This window comes from Panthera tigris, chromosome B1, assembly GCF_018350195.1.
Source record: "Panthera tigris isolate Pti1 chromosome B1, P.tigris_Pti1_mat1.1, whole genome shotgun sequence".
NCBI classification, from domain to species: Eukaryota; Metazoa; Chordata; class Mammalia; order Carnivora; family Felidae; genus Panthera; species Panthera tigris.
The window spans coordinates 144,065,193-144,084,070 of record NC_056663.1 but is presented as its reverse complement, the minus strand read 5'-3'; the positions used below and the strand labels follow the sequence as shown (position 1 = coordinate 144,084,070).

Sequence of the window (18,878 nt, the reverse complement as noted above, 5' to 3'; positions counted from 1 at the left end):
GTCTTAAGCTCTATAAATGCTTCTTTATGTGAAGCTGGGTTTTGCCTTCCTGTAATTTTACTCTGCTCATTAGAATCACCTGGAATAAATCTACTCTTTTTTTTTTTAATTTTTTTTTTTAACGTTTATTTATTTTTGAGACAGAGAGAGACAGAGCACGAACGGGGGAGGGTCAGAGAGAGAGGGAGACACAGAATCTGAAACAGGCTCCAGGCTCTGAGCAGTCAGCACAGAGCCTGATGCAGGGCTCGAACTCACATACCAAGAGATCGTGACCTGAGCCAAAGTCGGACGCTTAACCGACTGAGCCACCCAGGCGCCCCTGGATTAAATCTACTCTTTCCCATGACAGATTCTCATCTATCTGAAACCAGCTATCAAGTCTCCCTGAAAGAATTTCTCTTCAGGCTAAACATCCTGGATCCTTCAAGTACATTTTCCCTGTCATCATCAAGACCCTTATAAACCTTGCCATGGTCCTCTATATGTAAGGTCAAACCAAAGTGCCATTTCACATGGTCTGGCAAAGACAGAGTAGAATGGGGCTCTCAACCCCCAAATTGAGGGCACCTTATTTCTGGTAATGCAGCCCCATAGCACGTTGGCCATTTTTGGCTGTCTGATTAAATACGGGGGTTTTAGTCTCCGTACAATTAAAGGAAACTGCTAAATCTCTTGTACTACTGGGAAGTGGTATATTGATGGTCTATTTGTTCTTTTTTGTCATTGTTCTGTTTTGTTTCATATTTTACTTTTTACCTAAAAAATAGTTCTAAACTTTTTAGATGTCCCTTTTAAAACTGTATTAGATGTCACCTATCATTCATATATTTCACAGACTTTTTCCTTTTTTATTCTTTCATCCAACCTACTTCATGTGGCTGGCAGAATTTCTGAAAGATGCATTAACGCGATAAAGACAAAACAAAACAAAATAACGTTAGATCAGTTGTTTGCAAAGTGACTGGAAATTGAGTATTTCTGGTGCTAGCTTTTAAATATCCACCGTACTCATAACATTAAAGATAAAAAAGAAAAGCAACCCAATTCTACTTTCGTGCGTCAAAGCTCCATTTACAAGATGCTCAAATTAAAAATGACTGAATTTACTAAAAGTATTATCCCTGTCAGCCAGCACGGAGAATGAAGTCATTGGGAACAATATAAGCATTGAAAGAGACACAGCTTGACAAGGAGCATGACCCACTGTCTCATAGCTAACTGCTAAATGCTGAGGTAAGTTATACGCCAGCTGGGTCAACTATTTCAAAAAATCAAATGTGACCAACCTAAACAGTCATGTGCGTTGTATTTGCCTCATCTCTGAGCTGAATTTTCCATTTTTAGAGCCAAGTGCATTTTATATTTTAAAAATAAAAAATATAACATTATCACAAAATGGCCATTCATCTGTATTCTGATGATGTAGGACAACTTCAAATCCAATGATTTCTTACGGCATCATATATATCTGATTTTAGGATTTGAACCACACTCCATGCCCCACTAGAAAGTCCAACTGTAGGGGTGCCTGGATGGCTCAGTCAGTTTAAGTGTCTGACTTCAGCTCAGGTCATGATCTCACAGTTGGGGAGCTCGAGTCCTGCTTCTGGAGAGCTCGTGCCCCGCTTTGGGTGAGCCCTGCTTTAGGTAAGCCCCACTTCTCTCTCTCTTTCTGCCCCTCATGGAATTCGCCCTCTCTCTCTCTCTTTCTCTCTCTCTCTCTCTCTGCCCCTCACTCACTTGCACCCTCTTTTCCTCTCGAAAGAAAGAGAGAGGAAGAAAGAAAGAAAGAAAGAGAGAATCCAACTGTAAGTCAGAGGAGAATTTATCAATCTACGAATATAAGCAGAAACCGGAAGAATATTTCATAGTCAAATCCCTAAAGTTCTATTTATATTAGAAAGGAGCAGTACAGATTAATGGGGAAAGAGTAAGTTTGGAGTCAAATGGCACTGCATTTGAATCCTGGATACACCTTCTCATCACTAGCTTTGTGATTATGATTAAGACACTGAACATTGAACTTCAGGGTCTCCATCTGTAAACTGAGGCCCATAATAAGTAACTTACATGGTAGAGATAGAGCTATGTGCTTAAAGAAAAATAAATTATGAATTATTAACCTTGGTAACGCCTGGCACAGGGTAGGTACTCCACACGGTGGCAGCTATAAAGACCTGAAGTAAAAAAGAGAATTCTAATTACTCTGGTAAAACAGTAAATTATCATTCTCATAAGTGGATGTTGACATTTTTCTACATCTATGCTGTGATTTGATCCATGTATAAAACATGGTTATGAAATAAAGTACAAAAGATACCTACACATATATGTATGCATACCACATACCACATTCCTACAGTGTAATTTTATGTAAGTACTTAGCGAGGCAAAACTGTATGTTGACCTTCCCCCCGCACTGTTCCTTTCCAGAATTTTTAATTGATGAATAGAAATATGGCATCTTCTACTTGTATGCTTCTTTGTATTCTCAGGACACTTCTGCTCCTGATTTAGCACACTGTGTATGTCTGATGGGATTACTGATTCAGTTGGTTGGTTAAGTGAATCAGTGATACAAAAACAATAGATAAAGGCAGATCCTTGGGGTGGTACTGTCTAACAACCAAGTGGATTATAAATCATATCTCTAGTTAAAAAAAATAAAGTTCATACAGTCTTCGAAGTTTTAATCAACATTCAGAGTAAAAGCTATCAGGATCTGGGGGATTTTCTCATTGTATCTTCATTGTCAAGAAGAAAAACAGAATCCTGAGTATGCGTACTATACAGAGAGAATTTTCTAAGGTGAAAAAAAGAAATAATGTTTAACATGCAGTCGAAAAAACTATTAGGGAATGGAATGATGTTTATCATCGTGGGCTTGTGGTTGGCTGAGACAAAAGCTGAAATAGGTGAAGTTTGACATTGGTGTTCTCTTCCAGCATTTTTGTTAACTACCTCTTTTTCCATTGTTGTTTCGCCCTCCTATAAACCAGAATCTCTGTCCTGGCCTGAAATTCCTCCAAATAGAGGGTAGCTTTTAAATATAATTTCCTTTCCAAATGTATTTGCTTTCAGTGCAGATATACAAGGAGAGAAATGGCTTAACTCAAATACTCTAAAATCAAGTGCTTCAACCTGAGTCTTCTAGAAAGCAAAGTCTGAGATACAAATGAAGGGATTATGACTTTATTTGGGAGGTACATGCTCTGGGGTCATGACAATGAAAAAAAAAAGGAAATGAAGCAAAGAAGAAGGCAAAGCAATGAATGCAATGTGTGTACTCATCACACTGATGCAGCTCCAAGTTGCACCACAAAAAGACACTGAAATTTGTTCAGACAACACGTTCACTCATACATAAGCTATACAAAGCATTTTTAAAGAATGCATCTTGAAGTAGATCATGGAACAAAGAATGAAGGAGAAATTTATCTGCCTCAATCACGTTCATCACCCATTTCCTGGACAAAATTCCCTATGAGTGCTAACTCCTTCCATCTCTGGCCCTTGCTGAATGAGAGGCCAGAACTGATGTCCTGGGACATGGTGTTATCCAAGTCCAAAAACAGGGCAACCTAGGTGTGCCTGGGTGGCTCAGATAGGTAAGCATCTGACTTTTGTTTTCAGCTCAAGTCACGATCTCATGGTTCATGAGTTTGAGTCCTGCATCGGGTTCTACACTGACAATGTGGAGCCTGCTTGGGGTTCTCTATTTCCCTCTCTCTCTGCCTGTCTCTCTCTCCTTCTCAAAAATAAATAAATAAACATTAAAAAAACACAAATGCTTACTTTAAAAGAAAAAAGAACGGCAGTCTGCTATGGGTAGGGAGTTGAGCATATATAAGGGAAATAGTCGAAGACTCTTAAGAGGGGTGTAATATTTGAGTCCCAGGACAGTGAGGATTTGGGGCATCAGGACATCTCACGGAAAGACATGTTCTAAGATAAGGATGTATTTTTCCAAGATCTCTCAAATCACCTGGAAAACTGCATATGCTATAAAACTCAAGGACAGGCTTCTGGATTTTCAGAGCTAGGAAGAGAAGCAGTGATAGGACAGAAAAAAATAAGGGGGTCCTCACAAATACTTTATGTTCATTCAAAATTAAGAAATCAAAATATAAACTCTTTCCTTCTCCAATGTAAAATTTTACCCCAAATGGCAGAAACAGTATCTTGCTGTTTAAGAAAGGCTAAGGAATGATGGATAACACTTTTTTGATAAGAGTACTCCACAATCTCATATTTTAAAGCCCAGAGAGGGAAATAATTTAACAACCTGTCACACATAAACTAACTAATATATCTGAAAACTGTCAACACTACAATAATGCCTTTGCCAGTAAATCAACCTCTTTTTTTCTCACCATGACCATTATTAAATCTGTGACAATGACTAAATTGAATGGGAGCCCCATAATAACCTAGAGCTAGTTTCTTAGAAATCATCAGTTGTCAAAACTTGACTTTTTGATTCCCATTCCTTTATGATAAGACCAGTCCAGACAGTCAGACATTATAATACTTTAAATGAAAAGCTCTTGGCTCACTGAATTTCCATAGTAGTCCATAGAGAGGAGGCGAAAGGAACCAACCAAAAGAACAATTTGTTATCAGGGAGGATAATCCGATTGCAAAATGAGGAGAAAATGTGGAGTTGGCCTCTGGATTTAGTGATAACACAGTCTCTGACCCATGGCGAAACAGTCATCAAACTTTAATAATGGTAAGGAAAAGAAGATAGAATTTTAGAGTAGATGCTTACCCAACCTGAAAAAGCCCCAGAATTTAGGGTCTTAAAAATGCGTTAGGGAAAGCCAATCCAACTTAACATTAATAAATTATTTTCTTTACCAATAAAACTATTTGCAGAGATCAAAAGTATAAAGAAAGAAAGAAATATTAGGCCATATAGTTTAAGTGTCAGGCATATAGAAAACAGATTCTATTGGAATCCCAAAAAGAGGCAATGTGTTAAGCTGGAGAAATCATAGGGAAAAGTTTCAGAGATTGGGAACTAAACTGAATCAAAGTCAATGACATAGAAACGAGTGTAGTGTGTTTGGGAGATAATGAGTAAAGCTGTCCAGCTGGAGGGAAGAATTCCACCAAGAGTATTAAGAACAAGGGCCTTCTTGATGTGCATGGTGTGACTGTGCAATAATTCAATTGATTTCCTTGTGTGACCTAGGAAAATAAGATGCATTAAGACATGGTCACACCACATATTTCCAGACAAAGCTTTGTAGTGTCTGTTCACCACATCCTGAAAGACAGATTCCCAACAGAAGGATCTGACCAGTCTAGAAAACCACTTAAGAAGTATTTAATAGTGGTGAATGCTGATGGATAGACACCAGTAAGAAAAAGGGACGGGTTTCCTTTGTTGGGCTTCTACAAAGGCAAATGGGAAGCATAGCTTATTCTTGGGTGTAGTTTCTTCTTGCATCTAAATCACACATTCAGCCACTGTTTGTACCCTCCATTACAATTGTCAGGTATCTAAATGTGATTATAGGATTTCCACATAGATGTTTCCTACCAAAGGATGGCAATGTTAGACATGTGTCTCCTGAAAGAATCACATTTGAAACTTTTGTCAATACAATTTATCAGTTAAAGTTATGCCAGAGGTTTTGGGTTTTCTTTCTTTTCTTTCTTTTCTTTTTTTTGTATTCATAATCAGATCCCCACTGATAAATCATTGTCCTAATAAATGGTAAAATAGAAGGTCAAAATAGCCTGGGCATGGTATTGGTTCTAAATCCCAAAATATCCTCTTATTACATCATGTGACAAGTGCATGATACCCACATGACATCACTGATGATGTTAACCTTGATATCTCCATTCATGAGAAGATAGGTCGCTGAATACAGTTTAGGAAGGAAAAACTCAAGCTACTTTTCAAAATTCAACACCATTGGTTCACAAGGCTCCAAGTGTCCCGCCTCTTCTCTTCCCAGAGAGGTCCTCTGACAGTGTCTTGATTTAAAACCCTATCTTCCAAACTCCAAAGCATTCCCAAAGTGCAGTAACATGATGTATGTTCACAGAGACACAGGAACCCTTGCTGGTCATTTGACACACTTCCTACCTAACTCGGGAATCATTTTTACACAACTTCCATAAGTGTAAGCAGACCATAAACATGTCCAGGCATGGGAAGCCACCACATCCCAAGCAGCTGATTCCACTTTTTTCAAAGCTCCACACGGGAGAAAATTAAGGTGAGAGATGTCTTCCTGGAATTTTAGTTCATTAATCCAAGTTGTGCCCTCTGAACTGCACAGAGGAAACCTTTGTTGAGACACCTTTTCAGTGGGGTGAAATCGGCTCTCATAAGCCAAACTTTTCTCTTTTCTACCCACCGTTTCAACTTCTATCCTCTCAGTCATGTGTGTGTGTGGGGGGGGGGGGTGGTGTCTTCAGTTACCACCAGTGTCTTGTCTCGGACTTTTTAAGAGCACCAGTGATTTCCTCATAGCTCACCCACCGGTGGCATCTTCTTGATCCTCAGCCTCCTCCTCCTCCACAGTATTTGATATGGTTGACCTTCCCAAATCTTCCATCTAAAATCCACCCCCATTCTTGGCTTCCTGACTTGTCCTTCCTTTTTCACTCAACTCTGCCAACCCTTTTCCTGTCTCCCACACCACAAAAATTGGTGCCACCAGCACTCTACTCTCAGTCTTTTTTTTCCCAAATGTTTTTATTGTGGTAAAACACACATAACATAAAATTCTTTACCTTAGCCATCTTTAAGTGTTCAGCCCAGTGCTACTACACATATTCATACCATTGTACAACCATAAGCACCATCCCTCTCTAGAACTTTTTTCATCTTGCAAAACTGAAATGCTTTACCTAGTAAATAATGACTCCCCATTCTTGCCTCTTCCAGCCCCTGGCAACCACCATTCTACTTTCTATTGCTATGATTTTGCCTTGGTATTCTTTTTCACAATGCCAGACAATATCACAAAATACCCATGGACTCAGTATTTAAATAAATATTGGCTGAGAATTTATCATGTGCTAGGCACTGTGGTAGATCCTGAAATTATAATCAGCTAAATAATTACTTTATGCTTTTAGCCGTATTTTCTGACCAGGTGACTGTCCAAACTAGGTAGCCATTAGAATTTCCTATAAAGCCTCTTTTTTTTTTGTACTAAACTTTTTATTTCATAATAATGTTGGGTTTATAGACTAGTTGCAAATACAGAGCATTCCTGTACCCCTGTACTCCCCTCACCTACTTTTCTTTCTTCTAATGTCATCATTCGAGGTAGCATATTTATCAAAATGAAGAACCAACATGGTATATTACTGTTAACTAAACTGAAGACTTCGTTCTAATGCCACCAACTTTCCATTAACGTGCTTTCTCTCTGTCAAGCTTCCTAGTCTCCTGTGGTCTGTGACCGGTTCTCATTCTTTCTGTGCTTTGTTTTGCTAGTTTTATGATTTCATTGACAAAGTTGATGTGTACTGGTCAGGTATTTTGTAGAATTCCCTTCAATGTTGGGTTTGACTGGTATTTTTGTAATGATTGGACTGGGATTATGGATTTTAGGAACAACACTAAAGAGAAGTGTTCCCTCATCACATTATATGAAAGATACATGATATTTATATGACATCATTAACCCTGTTATGTTAATCCTGGCCACTTAGTTAAAGTAGCATTTGCCAGATTTTTACACTGTAAAGATACCATTTTCTTTCTCCTGTTCATACTCTATTCTTTGGGAACAAGTCACTAAAACTAGCCTACACTCAAACAGAGCAAGGAATTAATTTCTACTCCCTACCTGGGGGAGAATCTACACACATTATTTGCAATTATTCCATAAGAAATACTTGGGTTTTTTTTCTCCTGTAAAGTCTTTAAAAATTTAGTTTCATGGGAACATCTCTACCAGACTTTAGCAGGTCTAGGAAGAGGACTGATAATTTGTACCTTTTACATTTCTTGGGAGAACAATCAGATTTGGGACCCACTGCTCTAACTTGAAGTCAATTTCCACATTTCCAAATGCTCATAAGTAAGACATTTGAATATCTCAAAATCATTTCACATCCCCACCAAAAAAACAAAAAACAAACAAACAAAACCCCAAAAAAACAAAAAGCAGCTTTATTTCACATATGGCATCATAAATTCTTTTTCTCTCTCAGGTTAGCAGTCTTGGAGACAACTTTAATTCATTCCTCTTTCCCCTTTCTTACCTACACATGACTTGTCATTATGTCTCATAAATTCTTACTTAAAAGTATTTATTGAATTTATTCTTTTCTCTCCGATGCCTGGTCCAGACTTTCTAGGCTACTTCCTAGCCTAAAACAGTAGCTTCTGCTTTATTTGCCTCTTATTAACCTCTCCTCATCTGATCCATTCTGCAAATGAAAAGCAATCTTAAAACCACTGCATTCCCTGTATTAATCCCCTATTGAAAATACTACAATAGCTACCCATTATCCATTATTATTACACTCCCAAGAAGGAGGCCTTCTGACATGAGTTAGGCACTAAATGACATCTTTAATGTTAGAGAATGAAGCTGTCATAGAAAAGGGGGGTGGGGGAGCCAGTGAGAAGAATAAATAAACTCAACACTTCGTTCTAACTCCACCAATTTTCCATTAATGTGCTTTCTCTCTATCAAGAGTTAGGCACATTAAACTCATTCACTTCTGTTTTTCTCTAAATGTTCTATGGTCAGGAGTTAACGCTCTTGAATCGGTCCTCTTGGATTAGCCTCTTTCACCAAATGCATCTGCTACTCTAAGATAGGCCTGGGGCCACCTCATGATTAAAAGCCACCCTCAACCATGGAAAGCCTAGCAGTACATGGTTAGGAATGAGAAACAAACCACTCAGGTCAGCCTCTAATCTGGACTTAAACAGGGACGAGGTCAGCTCTTCACCAAGCTACAGGGCATGCAGTAAAATGGAATCTGGATGTTTCCATAGTATTCAAACAAGTTCCCCAGGTAGGAGACCATGTAACATTTTAAAGTTAAAGTCTTAACGTATAACTAAATGCATGTATTTATCTAAATTACAAAATCTTCTGGCTCTAATTCCTAGAAAATCCTGCAAAAATGGCACTGCATCAAGAATTCAGGATCCTAACTAATATTCTCATCCTGGAAACCAGGTCCTTATCCAGTCAACATTTCCCTCAATACCAAACAAAATTACCTCTTTGTTCTAGACATTTGGGTCTGCTCACTCTCTGCTGCACCCACAAAGAAAAGGTAATTATTAATTTGTCCACTTTCTAATTTTTCTCCCATTGTTTCCTCCACCATCATCATGGAAACACTAACGCAGGTCCCTATTTCCTTCATGATTTTTTTTTTCCCCAATCCCTCCAGCCCATAACAGATTCTCCTTCTCTAAGGTCATATTTAGGTTTTACTATGTAATTTGAACATTATTAGGTATTCATTTCTGATGAACATTTTTCCCATTATAATGCAAACTCTTTGTGGAAAGACAATGACATACTTAGACCATTCTCCTTAATGCTAAACACAGTATTAGACACATTTTATAATGCTATTAGACACACGTTAGCAAAAAATTTTAGATTATGTCTTCTTTATTATTACATGGTTTAGAAATAAAGAGTACTTTCCAACAGCCCCCCCCCCCAACACTATGCCATTGGCAAGAGACCCTTGCTTTTGGGTAAGTTCATGTTTTGCTGGTGGTGACAGTCAATACCAAAATTTCATGAGCAAATCTCATTCTATCAGGTCAGCTTACTCAGTAAAACCAGGCAGAGCTTCCATCCAAGTGAAGAATTACCTAAAATAAGTCATTGTTCTCAAATTCAGAGACAGTGAAGATGAAATATAAACAGTTATTGGAAGACATAAAGGGTTCTTTGTTTTTGAATATAGGAGCTAGTGTGTGTGTGTGTGTGTGTGTATACACAAAGTTTACATCATGATCTTTGTGATTCACTATGAGAAGCTACTGGTCTAGGAGGACTCCTTGATGGGCACTCAGATTCATTTACTGAACAAATGTTTATTGAGCACTTACTACGTACAGGCACTGTTCTAGGCTCTGGGAATACAGATGTGAACAAATCACACAAAAATCTCTGCCATGATGGAACTTACATTCCAATGGAACTGTTTAAAGCACTATTGAAAGCATGGTTATGATGGAGCCGATTCCTGTTTTTTTCCCCTTTGCTTCCAGTGGTGAATATTACAGCAATTTCCTCTGATCAAAGCACAAACACTAATACTTCAATTGGCTTAAAAAACACAATGATTCTATTTCTCCTCTTCAGTCAATACCTATGAAATAACTTATCTACATAAATATTTATCTACATGGGAGAATATTAGTAACATACTGAACATTTAGTAGCCAATTGTTCTGCTAAAATCTTTTCTTGAATTATCTCATTTTATCCTCAAAACAATCCTGTATCCCTAGATGACAGACATCATTATCACTATCATTCTATAGATGAGATGGTGCAGCACAAGGAGATTAAATAACTTCCTCAATGTTACAAGACAATATTGTAGAACAACAATATTTATGCATAGCTGTTTACACTTTATAACCTGAAAAAAATTATTTTGTCACGAGAGCACTCCCTAAAATAATTTCTAGTTATTTTTCCATTTTTATGATTTTTTAGAAACAAATTTTGACACTGTGCTATCATCCATTCTGCCAAGATGAGTTTTATTTCTTTTTAATTAAGGCAATTAGTTGTATAATTCAAATAAGTGGCATAGCCCCATTTTGATGAGAGTACCTAAAATATTAAAAAGATCTCCTAAATATTTCATGTTTCTTTGCTGGTGCAGGATGCCTTTTGGGTCTAGTTCAACCTTAAGATGTTGGGATTCAGTGTCAATGCCAGGCGAGTGCTGTGAAGCTTTTCATGGCATAAAACTAGGATCAAATTTGGCAGATGAAGAAGAATCTATAGAGACATTTTTAGAAAGCAGACATGCATTTTGCTTTTGCAGGATTATTTTTTTACATTTGTTCCTTTCTAACAAAGCAGTCAAATAGAACTCTTGAGAATTTTTGTCTAGTTCCTATTTCATAACTAGTGGGAGAAGGAATTTTCTCAGTAAAGATAAGAGACAGTTACCCTATCAACTGGTTGACCTGGATTACATGAAAGAAGTACCCCAAATCAAAATACCCACAATTTTAAAAATACACAGATTATAATTAATCATTTCTTCTGTAATCTCCTATTATCTATTATAGTAGCCCATGTTCATCCAGAATTTACTATGTTCTGGGCACATTTTAAGTGCTTTATGCACTAGCTAATTGAACCATACAATAGCCTTGGTTCTGTCACTATTGGCCTTTATTGATGAAGAAACTGAGGCCCGGGGGTTTAAAAGGTTTTCCCAAGGTTAAGGAGTTGGTAAGTCACCGCATCTGGGGGTCATGTCCAGACATCGCCCATCCCAGAGTCTACACTCTTGACCTCAACACCATACTGCCTCAGGATATGTTCTTTTTAGCCATTCTTAGCTATAGGCCTGCGATTCAATTAGGAACATTTTTCCCACCAACTGTTCACCATCAGCTAGGATGGCCTGGGCCTAAAATATAAGCAGGCAGGTTTCCTGGCTGGGATAAAGAGCCAGGAATCCACGAAGCTGAGGTGTATCCAGAGCTGGGGATACCACAAATACATGGGCAGGCGGCAAGGGAAAGCAAAGATGGTAGAAAACGTCTAGGATGAAGTTCAATGCTCCCTCTGCAATGCAATGACATATCATTGTCCCATCTCCCCTCTGTTTACCTCCTTCAGCAACAAGTATTTACCGACTACGATCCAGGCACCGTTACTTGATCTTCCACAGGTCACGCTCATAGAGCCAGAATCTTAGACCAGTTACTTAATGCCTTTGTGCTTCATATCCTCCTGTATAAATGGGAACGGGAACGATGTGTAGCTTGTGTGTTAGATGGATAGCGTCATACGGATACAACGGGTCATTAGGTTCTAGACTAGTGCCTGGCGTGCATACCACATAACTGCCCTCTGGTTGTTTTTGGTGTAAAGATCAAATGAGACGAGGACACGAAAATGCTTCTTCAATTGTAAACATCCCCAAAATGTAAAGGGTTACGTGGAGATTCCATCACCAAAGGTCAAGCAGGTATCTGCTTGTGTCATCAGAAACATCTTGGGTCGGGCACTCTAAGAGACGGGACCAGTCAAGTGTCAGAAACACAGAATGGCATTTCAGTGGGAAGGTGGTCCTGAAAAAGTCAAAGGTGAATCCTCCTAAAGGGGCCTCATTCAGCTCTGATGACAGTTCTTGGCCTTCCCACTAGGCTTCCAGGAGTAGGAGGCAGAGGCAGGCTGTCCTCTCCTGCTCTGGAAAGGCCTGGACTATGTGACTCACCTCAAGACAGGGGAATGTGGGCCTGTCATTCCCGACAAATGATGGCTGTGAGATATTTACAGACAATGTTAGATCACGTAAGGATTCCTCCACACTAACAACTCAGACTGCAGTCGGCCTGCACAGCAAATCTATCTCAACTTCCATAGGCTCCACCAAATGTTTTTATTCCATTTAATACCAAGCAGAAGCCATGAATATAGCAACTCGGTTACGCCCAGTCGATGCAACGTATGTGTGTTAGGAAAAGTCATCATCAGACGAGAGCGCAAATTACCTCACACCTCACAGAATTCAAAGGGCATTTTTAAGTGACCCATTGGACAACACCCTAAATCCAATGCCCTTCCTGCTTCCCCCTTTAAATGCTTTATCTATCTATCTATCTATCTATTTGAGAGCAAGAGAGAGAAGGGGATAGCAACAAAGGCAGAAAGAGGGAGAGAATCTTAAGCAACCTCCATGCTCAGCACGGAGCCGGACACAGAGCTCAGTCCCGCAACCCTAGGGTCATGACTCGAGCAGAAATAGTCTGATGCTTAACCAACTGAGCCCCCGAGGCACCCCTAAACATTATTTTAATGTTTTTTTTAAATTTTTTTAACATTTATTTATTTTTGAGAGACACAGACAGAGAGAGCAGGAGCAGGAGCAGACAGAGAAAGAGAGAGAGGGAGACATAGAATCTGAAGCGGGCTCCAGGCTCTGAGCCATCAGCACAGAGCCCAATGTGGGGCTTGAACTCACAAACCATGAGATCATGACCTGAGCCGAAGTCGGACGCTTAACCAACTGAGTCACCCAGACTCCCCTAATGTTCATTTATTTTTGAGACAGAGAGAGAGGCAGACAGAGGAGCTGAAGCAGGCTCCGTGCAGGCTCCATACTGTCAGCACAGAGCCTGACGTGGGGCTCGAACTCACAAACCATGAGATCATGACCTGAGCCAAAGTCAGACTATCGAGCTACTGAGCCCCCCCCCCAGGTGCCCCTAAACACTTGTTTTAAAAACTCCTATTTTGACTGATGAGATCTGCCCTCGAAGCAAACATGTGAGAGACCTATAGCATTTCTGAGCCGCCCGTACAGCACATAAGAAACAGAAGTAAACTTCCTACTGGCAGAACACAAGTCCTTTTGTGAAAGCATCTCTAGCGCTGCTGGAAGCAAGTCCCAAGTAAAAAAAGACGAAGAGACAAGTCTTTCTGCATCTCTGGATTGTGCACGTGTTTTGCCAACAAGAAATGGAACAGCTTTCTTTACCGAATCTGCCGTTTTTTCAGTGACTGGGCATTGTCACCAACAGACACTTGCATTCACCCACTCAAGTAACTAATATGTTTTGAGCTCCTACTATGTGCCGGGTGCTCTTTATGCACCCTCCCCCCCAAAGTAAATAAGGCTACGTGAATGAATAAATCCATGACTTTGGAAAGGGGGGAAATGTTGTATTAATAACTCATCCTGTTATACTACCAACTCAGGCACATTTCAATAAAAAGCCTGAACACAAACATTTGTTATACTTTTCATCACCATTTTGGACTCAGTGCCTCTACTCTACAGGTCAGCCAAATAACATGCTACATATTCTCAAAAAATGTAAAGAATGAGCAAAAGTACTTCGTGGCTATTTGAGTGGACTTTGCTGACGATCAAAGTAGGTTATTGCCTAACTGATCTGAATTAAGAGGAAATCCCCCCTCTCTCTCCAACCATCTAAAAAACCCTCTGACTGCTTCAAATTTTAGCAATTAGAGAGTCATTTGAGCTACCGAGATTCCTTCTTCAAGATACTAATATGCCTGGGATACTAAAGATACTAAATAGCCTGTAATGCTAGCTGTTAGTAGCATTACAAACCATACCCATTTTAATAAGATTGCTTTCCTCTTACATATTACTTCGGAGCCCTCCTGACCCTGATACACTGGTTTATGGATACTTTGTAGATCCAGGAGTCTGTCATAACAATTTTGGAAGCGTATCAGGACCATGGCTTAGACCCAACTGCATGCAGCCTGGATTCTGGCTTGTCTGGACCCTCCTGGGAAGACGCTAAGTCCTAATGGAGACGTTTACAAGCCAAGCTGGTGGTGCCGAGAGCTGATTCAAGGTACAAGCTTGGTGCCCGTGCCTCTGACTATCCGCCTGACTGTCCTCTTCGTGACACTCATGCCTATGTCTTGGCATGAGCAGACTACAGTAAAAGAGCGAGAAAAAACAAGATGAGGTTCTCATGCTGCGTTCTCTGAGGACTTGAGGAACACGGGGGTGCTGGGACGAGTGGTGTCAGCAGAGACTCTGGGACAGACGTAGGTACTCTCTGTCCTCAGGGCCTTTGACTTAAGCACGGACACTGGCAGGCCAAAGCAGCAGCAGGGGCACCTCCTGTGGGCATGACAAAGCAGGCCTGCCGTGGTGGGATCTTCCAGAATTATTTGGGAATTTCCACACAACAACTGAGAATGGGGCAATAGCAAAAATCAATTAGCAACAGCTGCTTATGTGCAAAACCTGGGGTTCTGAAGAGGAAAACAAAAAACACTCCTCCCGTTCTTCTAAACCGGAAGTACGACTTAAGAGGAAAAGCCCAAAATCTTACAGCACTCGGGGCTTCAGTTACTGCATCTGTTTAATGGGAATTTTGCTTCCTGTCACCTACCTGCTCTATAACTTGGAAGGTAGGTAAATGGCATGAATGCCCGTATTCTCAAGCAGAACTGAAACCAACTTACAAACACTAATGTGTTTGATTCTAATGAGGAGGGGAACGTATTTTTAATTTTAAAACTCAATTTTTAAAAGGTAACATTTTTTTTTTACCTTTTTCACTGGTTATGATTTCAGTTTTTTGTTATTTTTTTAAGTTTATTTATTTATTTATTTATTTATTTAGAGGGGAGGGGATGAGAGAGAGAGGGGTAGGGAGAGTCCCAAGCAGGCTCCATGCTGAGAGTGAGGAGCCAGAGCCACACTCGGGGCTCGATCCCACAGAACTAGGAGATCACGACCTGAGCCGAAATCAAGAGCGGGACTGATTAACCAACTGAGTCACCCAGGTGCCCCTCAGTTTTAGTTTTACACGGAAATTGGATGAGAGGAAGGAATTCAAAAACAGAATTTAAAAAGGAATAGTTTGATTGCTTTGAGATTAAAAAAAAAAGAATACTTTAAGCACAGTTTTTGCCTCTTTCCCAAAGAAATTTCTTTCTCAAAGAAATATGCATCCATGATTCTCTCTGTTATTACAAAGTTTGCATGAAACAAAGATCCCTTTACAAAGTGACTGGAAGTTAAATAGTGTTGTACAAAGAATTCTCTTAAACTTCCCAGTGGAAATGTTAGTTAAAGATGAGTACAATGTCATGTTGCTAAGGACCGTAGGCTCATCTAAAGCAACCCCTTCATTTTACAAATGAAAAAAACAATGTCCAGAAAGCTGTCATTTATAGACATCTCAGAGTCACAGGATGGCCCAGCTGGAACCAGATCTCATGTCTGCTCCAGGCCAGTTCTCAAGGCACTTTCCACGGTCACACACACACACACACACACACACACACAGAGTTCTCAAGGCACTTTCCACAGTCACACACACACACACACACACACACACACGTTAGTGCATCACACAGTGCATTGCTCACATTTTGTTCAAAAAGTAAATAACATGAACATGTGATTTAAATTAGGGACGAGACTGAAAAGTTAAGCTAAGTGTATGCGAGAGAACTAGAATCACTTTACGGGAACGCTGACGCCAACCACTTATATCCTTCGGAATTTTGCAAGCAGTGGAGCTTAGGGGATCTGGAGCCTAGATTCAGTTCCCTAAGCCGAACATTCAACAGGGCAGATGTACAACCAGGTTATCCTGAGACACAACAGCACCGGAGTAGAGTTTTGTTGTTGTTGTTGTTTCCATTTCTGCCTTGCGACACGTTTTGAGGAAAAAATAAAGCACGATGTGATAGTACAGGGGGAAGAATGTCTATCAACCCCTCCTACCATAACCTTTCTGCTGGCACAGTGCGCTCACCCAGGCCTTACTTTGCTCACCCCTGGATTTTACCTGTCAGACAATCAGGTCCTCCGGCCCACAGCTCCCCCATCTCGACCCACACCGCACCTTCTATCATTGGCCTCTCTTCCCTATTTTCAAATGTTACCCAAGCATCGAAGCACCCACTCATGTCCTTTACCACAGCTTTTTCCCCTACTCCGTCTGTCACTGGTGAGCCAGCCCTTCCTTGGTTTTATGAATTTTTCTCTTACTGTTTCCTACCGGTGGGTCTGGCATTCCCAAATTCAGCATAACATCTTGAAGGCAAGACTCATGTCTTAGGAATCTCTTGAGCCCTCTTCCCACCCCTATCTCCATATACTCTAACATCTGGCTGATGGTAACAGATTCTCAGTCAATACTCTGTTGGACAGTCCAGACAAGGTGGAGGAGGAAAACACCTGCTTCATCTGAGTGATGCCGTCCAAAGCATCAGCACCGTTTTCTGAGCCTAACTCTCTACCCCCATTGCTCTTCTTCAGACTCCACATGATGCCCCGATCACACGGTTACCGACTTCTTCCTCTGCTGGGTTTCTTAAATCAGTCAGTCCCTTCTCTCTAATCACAGCCCTAAGTCAGATGCACTTCCAACCAAGGTCGTGACACCTAGCCACCTCTCTTACTCCAAGGACTACAGCCAAATCAAAGTGTCCATATAGATTCCACCTCTTTCCCCTCCACGTGAGAAATGGACCCCTCCAGTCCTTCCCAGGCTTGAAGGCAGGAGTGATAATCATGTAGACACTTCAGTTATAGAGACGTCCCCCATCCCCACCACCCTTCCTCACCAGCAAAGCACCCAGTGCTCCTGAACCTAACAGCCCAAGTGTAATTTTTCTCAACAAAGAAAAGTTTTCCCTCCCCACTTTCTTCTGAAAATAGGAAATAATATATTCCAAGCAAAACACCTCTGCCTTTCTCAGATAGTGTCCTGGGCAGAATATGCCATTTCCCTATCAGCAGCAGGAGACTGAGGTCTCAGAAGTGTCTCCTTTTCTCCTCCAGCCCCTCCCAACTGCCCTGACAAGATCTGGGTGTCAGAATCTATGCCCGGCTCTCCAGGAGCCATCCCCCTAAGTCTCTAACTCTCGCACACGCCCAGGGTGCGCACACACCTGCCAAACTGCTCACCACCTTGCTCGGTCCTCTGCTTCCCTCCAAAGGTCCTTCTCCGGCCGGTCTTTCCTGCTCCTTCTTTGCTGGACTGGCCTCCCACGCGCCTCACTCGAGGGAGGTCAAGGCGCCCCCACTGCCCCGACGGCACTTGAGCTCACGTCTGCATCCCCAGCAGCCGGGCCCACGGGATCCTTCCACCCTCCGGAAATCCCAACAGGTGCAGCCTTAGGTGCCAAGTGCCCAAGCCTTAACCCAGCGCTAGCCGGATGGTCACGGTGCTACGACAGGCCCCTGAGCTGCAACCCCCAGTGCGCCCCGGGGTCCAGATGCCCGCGCGGATCAGGGTTCGCCCTCCCGGCCACTCCACCCCAGACTTTCCTCCTGGGGCTCCAGTGCCCGGCGCGCCACTTACCCAGGGCGAGGGCCAGGAGCAGTGGCAGGGAGCTGGCGCCGCCGGCCGGGGCGGCCCGGTCCATCAACCCCACGCTGCGGGGCCGGGCAGCCCCTGGCCGAGTCCCCCGCCTCCTCCTGCGCCCCTTCCCGGGCCGCGGGCGCCCGAGGGCGGGCCTGCAAACTACTCTCGGGCCAGCAGGAAACGAAACTACTCCCCAGGCTGGCACCCCGGCCACAGGGCGGGCAAACACCCGGGGCGGGCGGCCGGCCGGCTCCGGGAGTGGGGCTGGGAGGAGGGAGCCTCCTATTTATCCTCGCTCTTTCTGCACACACCCCGCCAGCGAGGCGCGGGACTCGGTCGCGGTAGCCTCCACTTTGTTCCCACCCAAATTACCCCACACCCACGCTCGAGGACACATGCGGGCTGCCCTGGGGCCAGCTCACCCACTCCCCCTGCTGGGTCGCACCTGGCTCTCGGTTTCCCTCCCCCCTGGGGCGTAAGCCAGGTAGGTGGGGAGCAGAGAAGAATGCTCCCGGAGGGGTGGCCCACTTGCTGGGCCGGCAGGCAGCACTGAGGGACGCGGGCTCTAGACTTCTGGAACGCCCTGGAGCCCCACGCGCGCCCTGAATGCTAGCCTCCCTTATTTCAACCAATTGCTGGGGTCTCCGGAGGGACCAGAGCCAACATTCGCTGTGGTTAACCGCAGGCCTTTGACAATCTACAAGCCTTTCTCTCACATGGGTCGTGTGTTGCGTGTTTGGAAGTTTGGCTCACCGAGAGCTACTCTGGAAATTTCGTTGTTTTCTTCTGTGCCCAGTGACTCCTTTATTCATTGTATTTTCATTCACTGTATTGGATCTATTTA

General features: G+C 42.1%; 1 protein-coding gene across 1 annotated transcript in view; it reads right to left on the bottom strand.

Annotated features, from left to right (window-relative positions):
• The window catches only part of BTC (betacellulin), a 42,632-nt gene extending 24,537 nt beyond the window's left edge, over positions 1–18,095 (bottom strand). Inside the window, exon 1 of the mRNA XM_007086978.3 lies at positions 18,032–18,095. Within this exon, the coding sequence (XP_007087040.2) occupies positions 18,032–18,095 (64 nt within the window). The remainder of the gene's footprint in view (positions 1–18,031) is intronic.
• Positions 18,096–18,878: the final 783 nt, after the last annotated feature.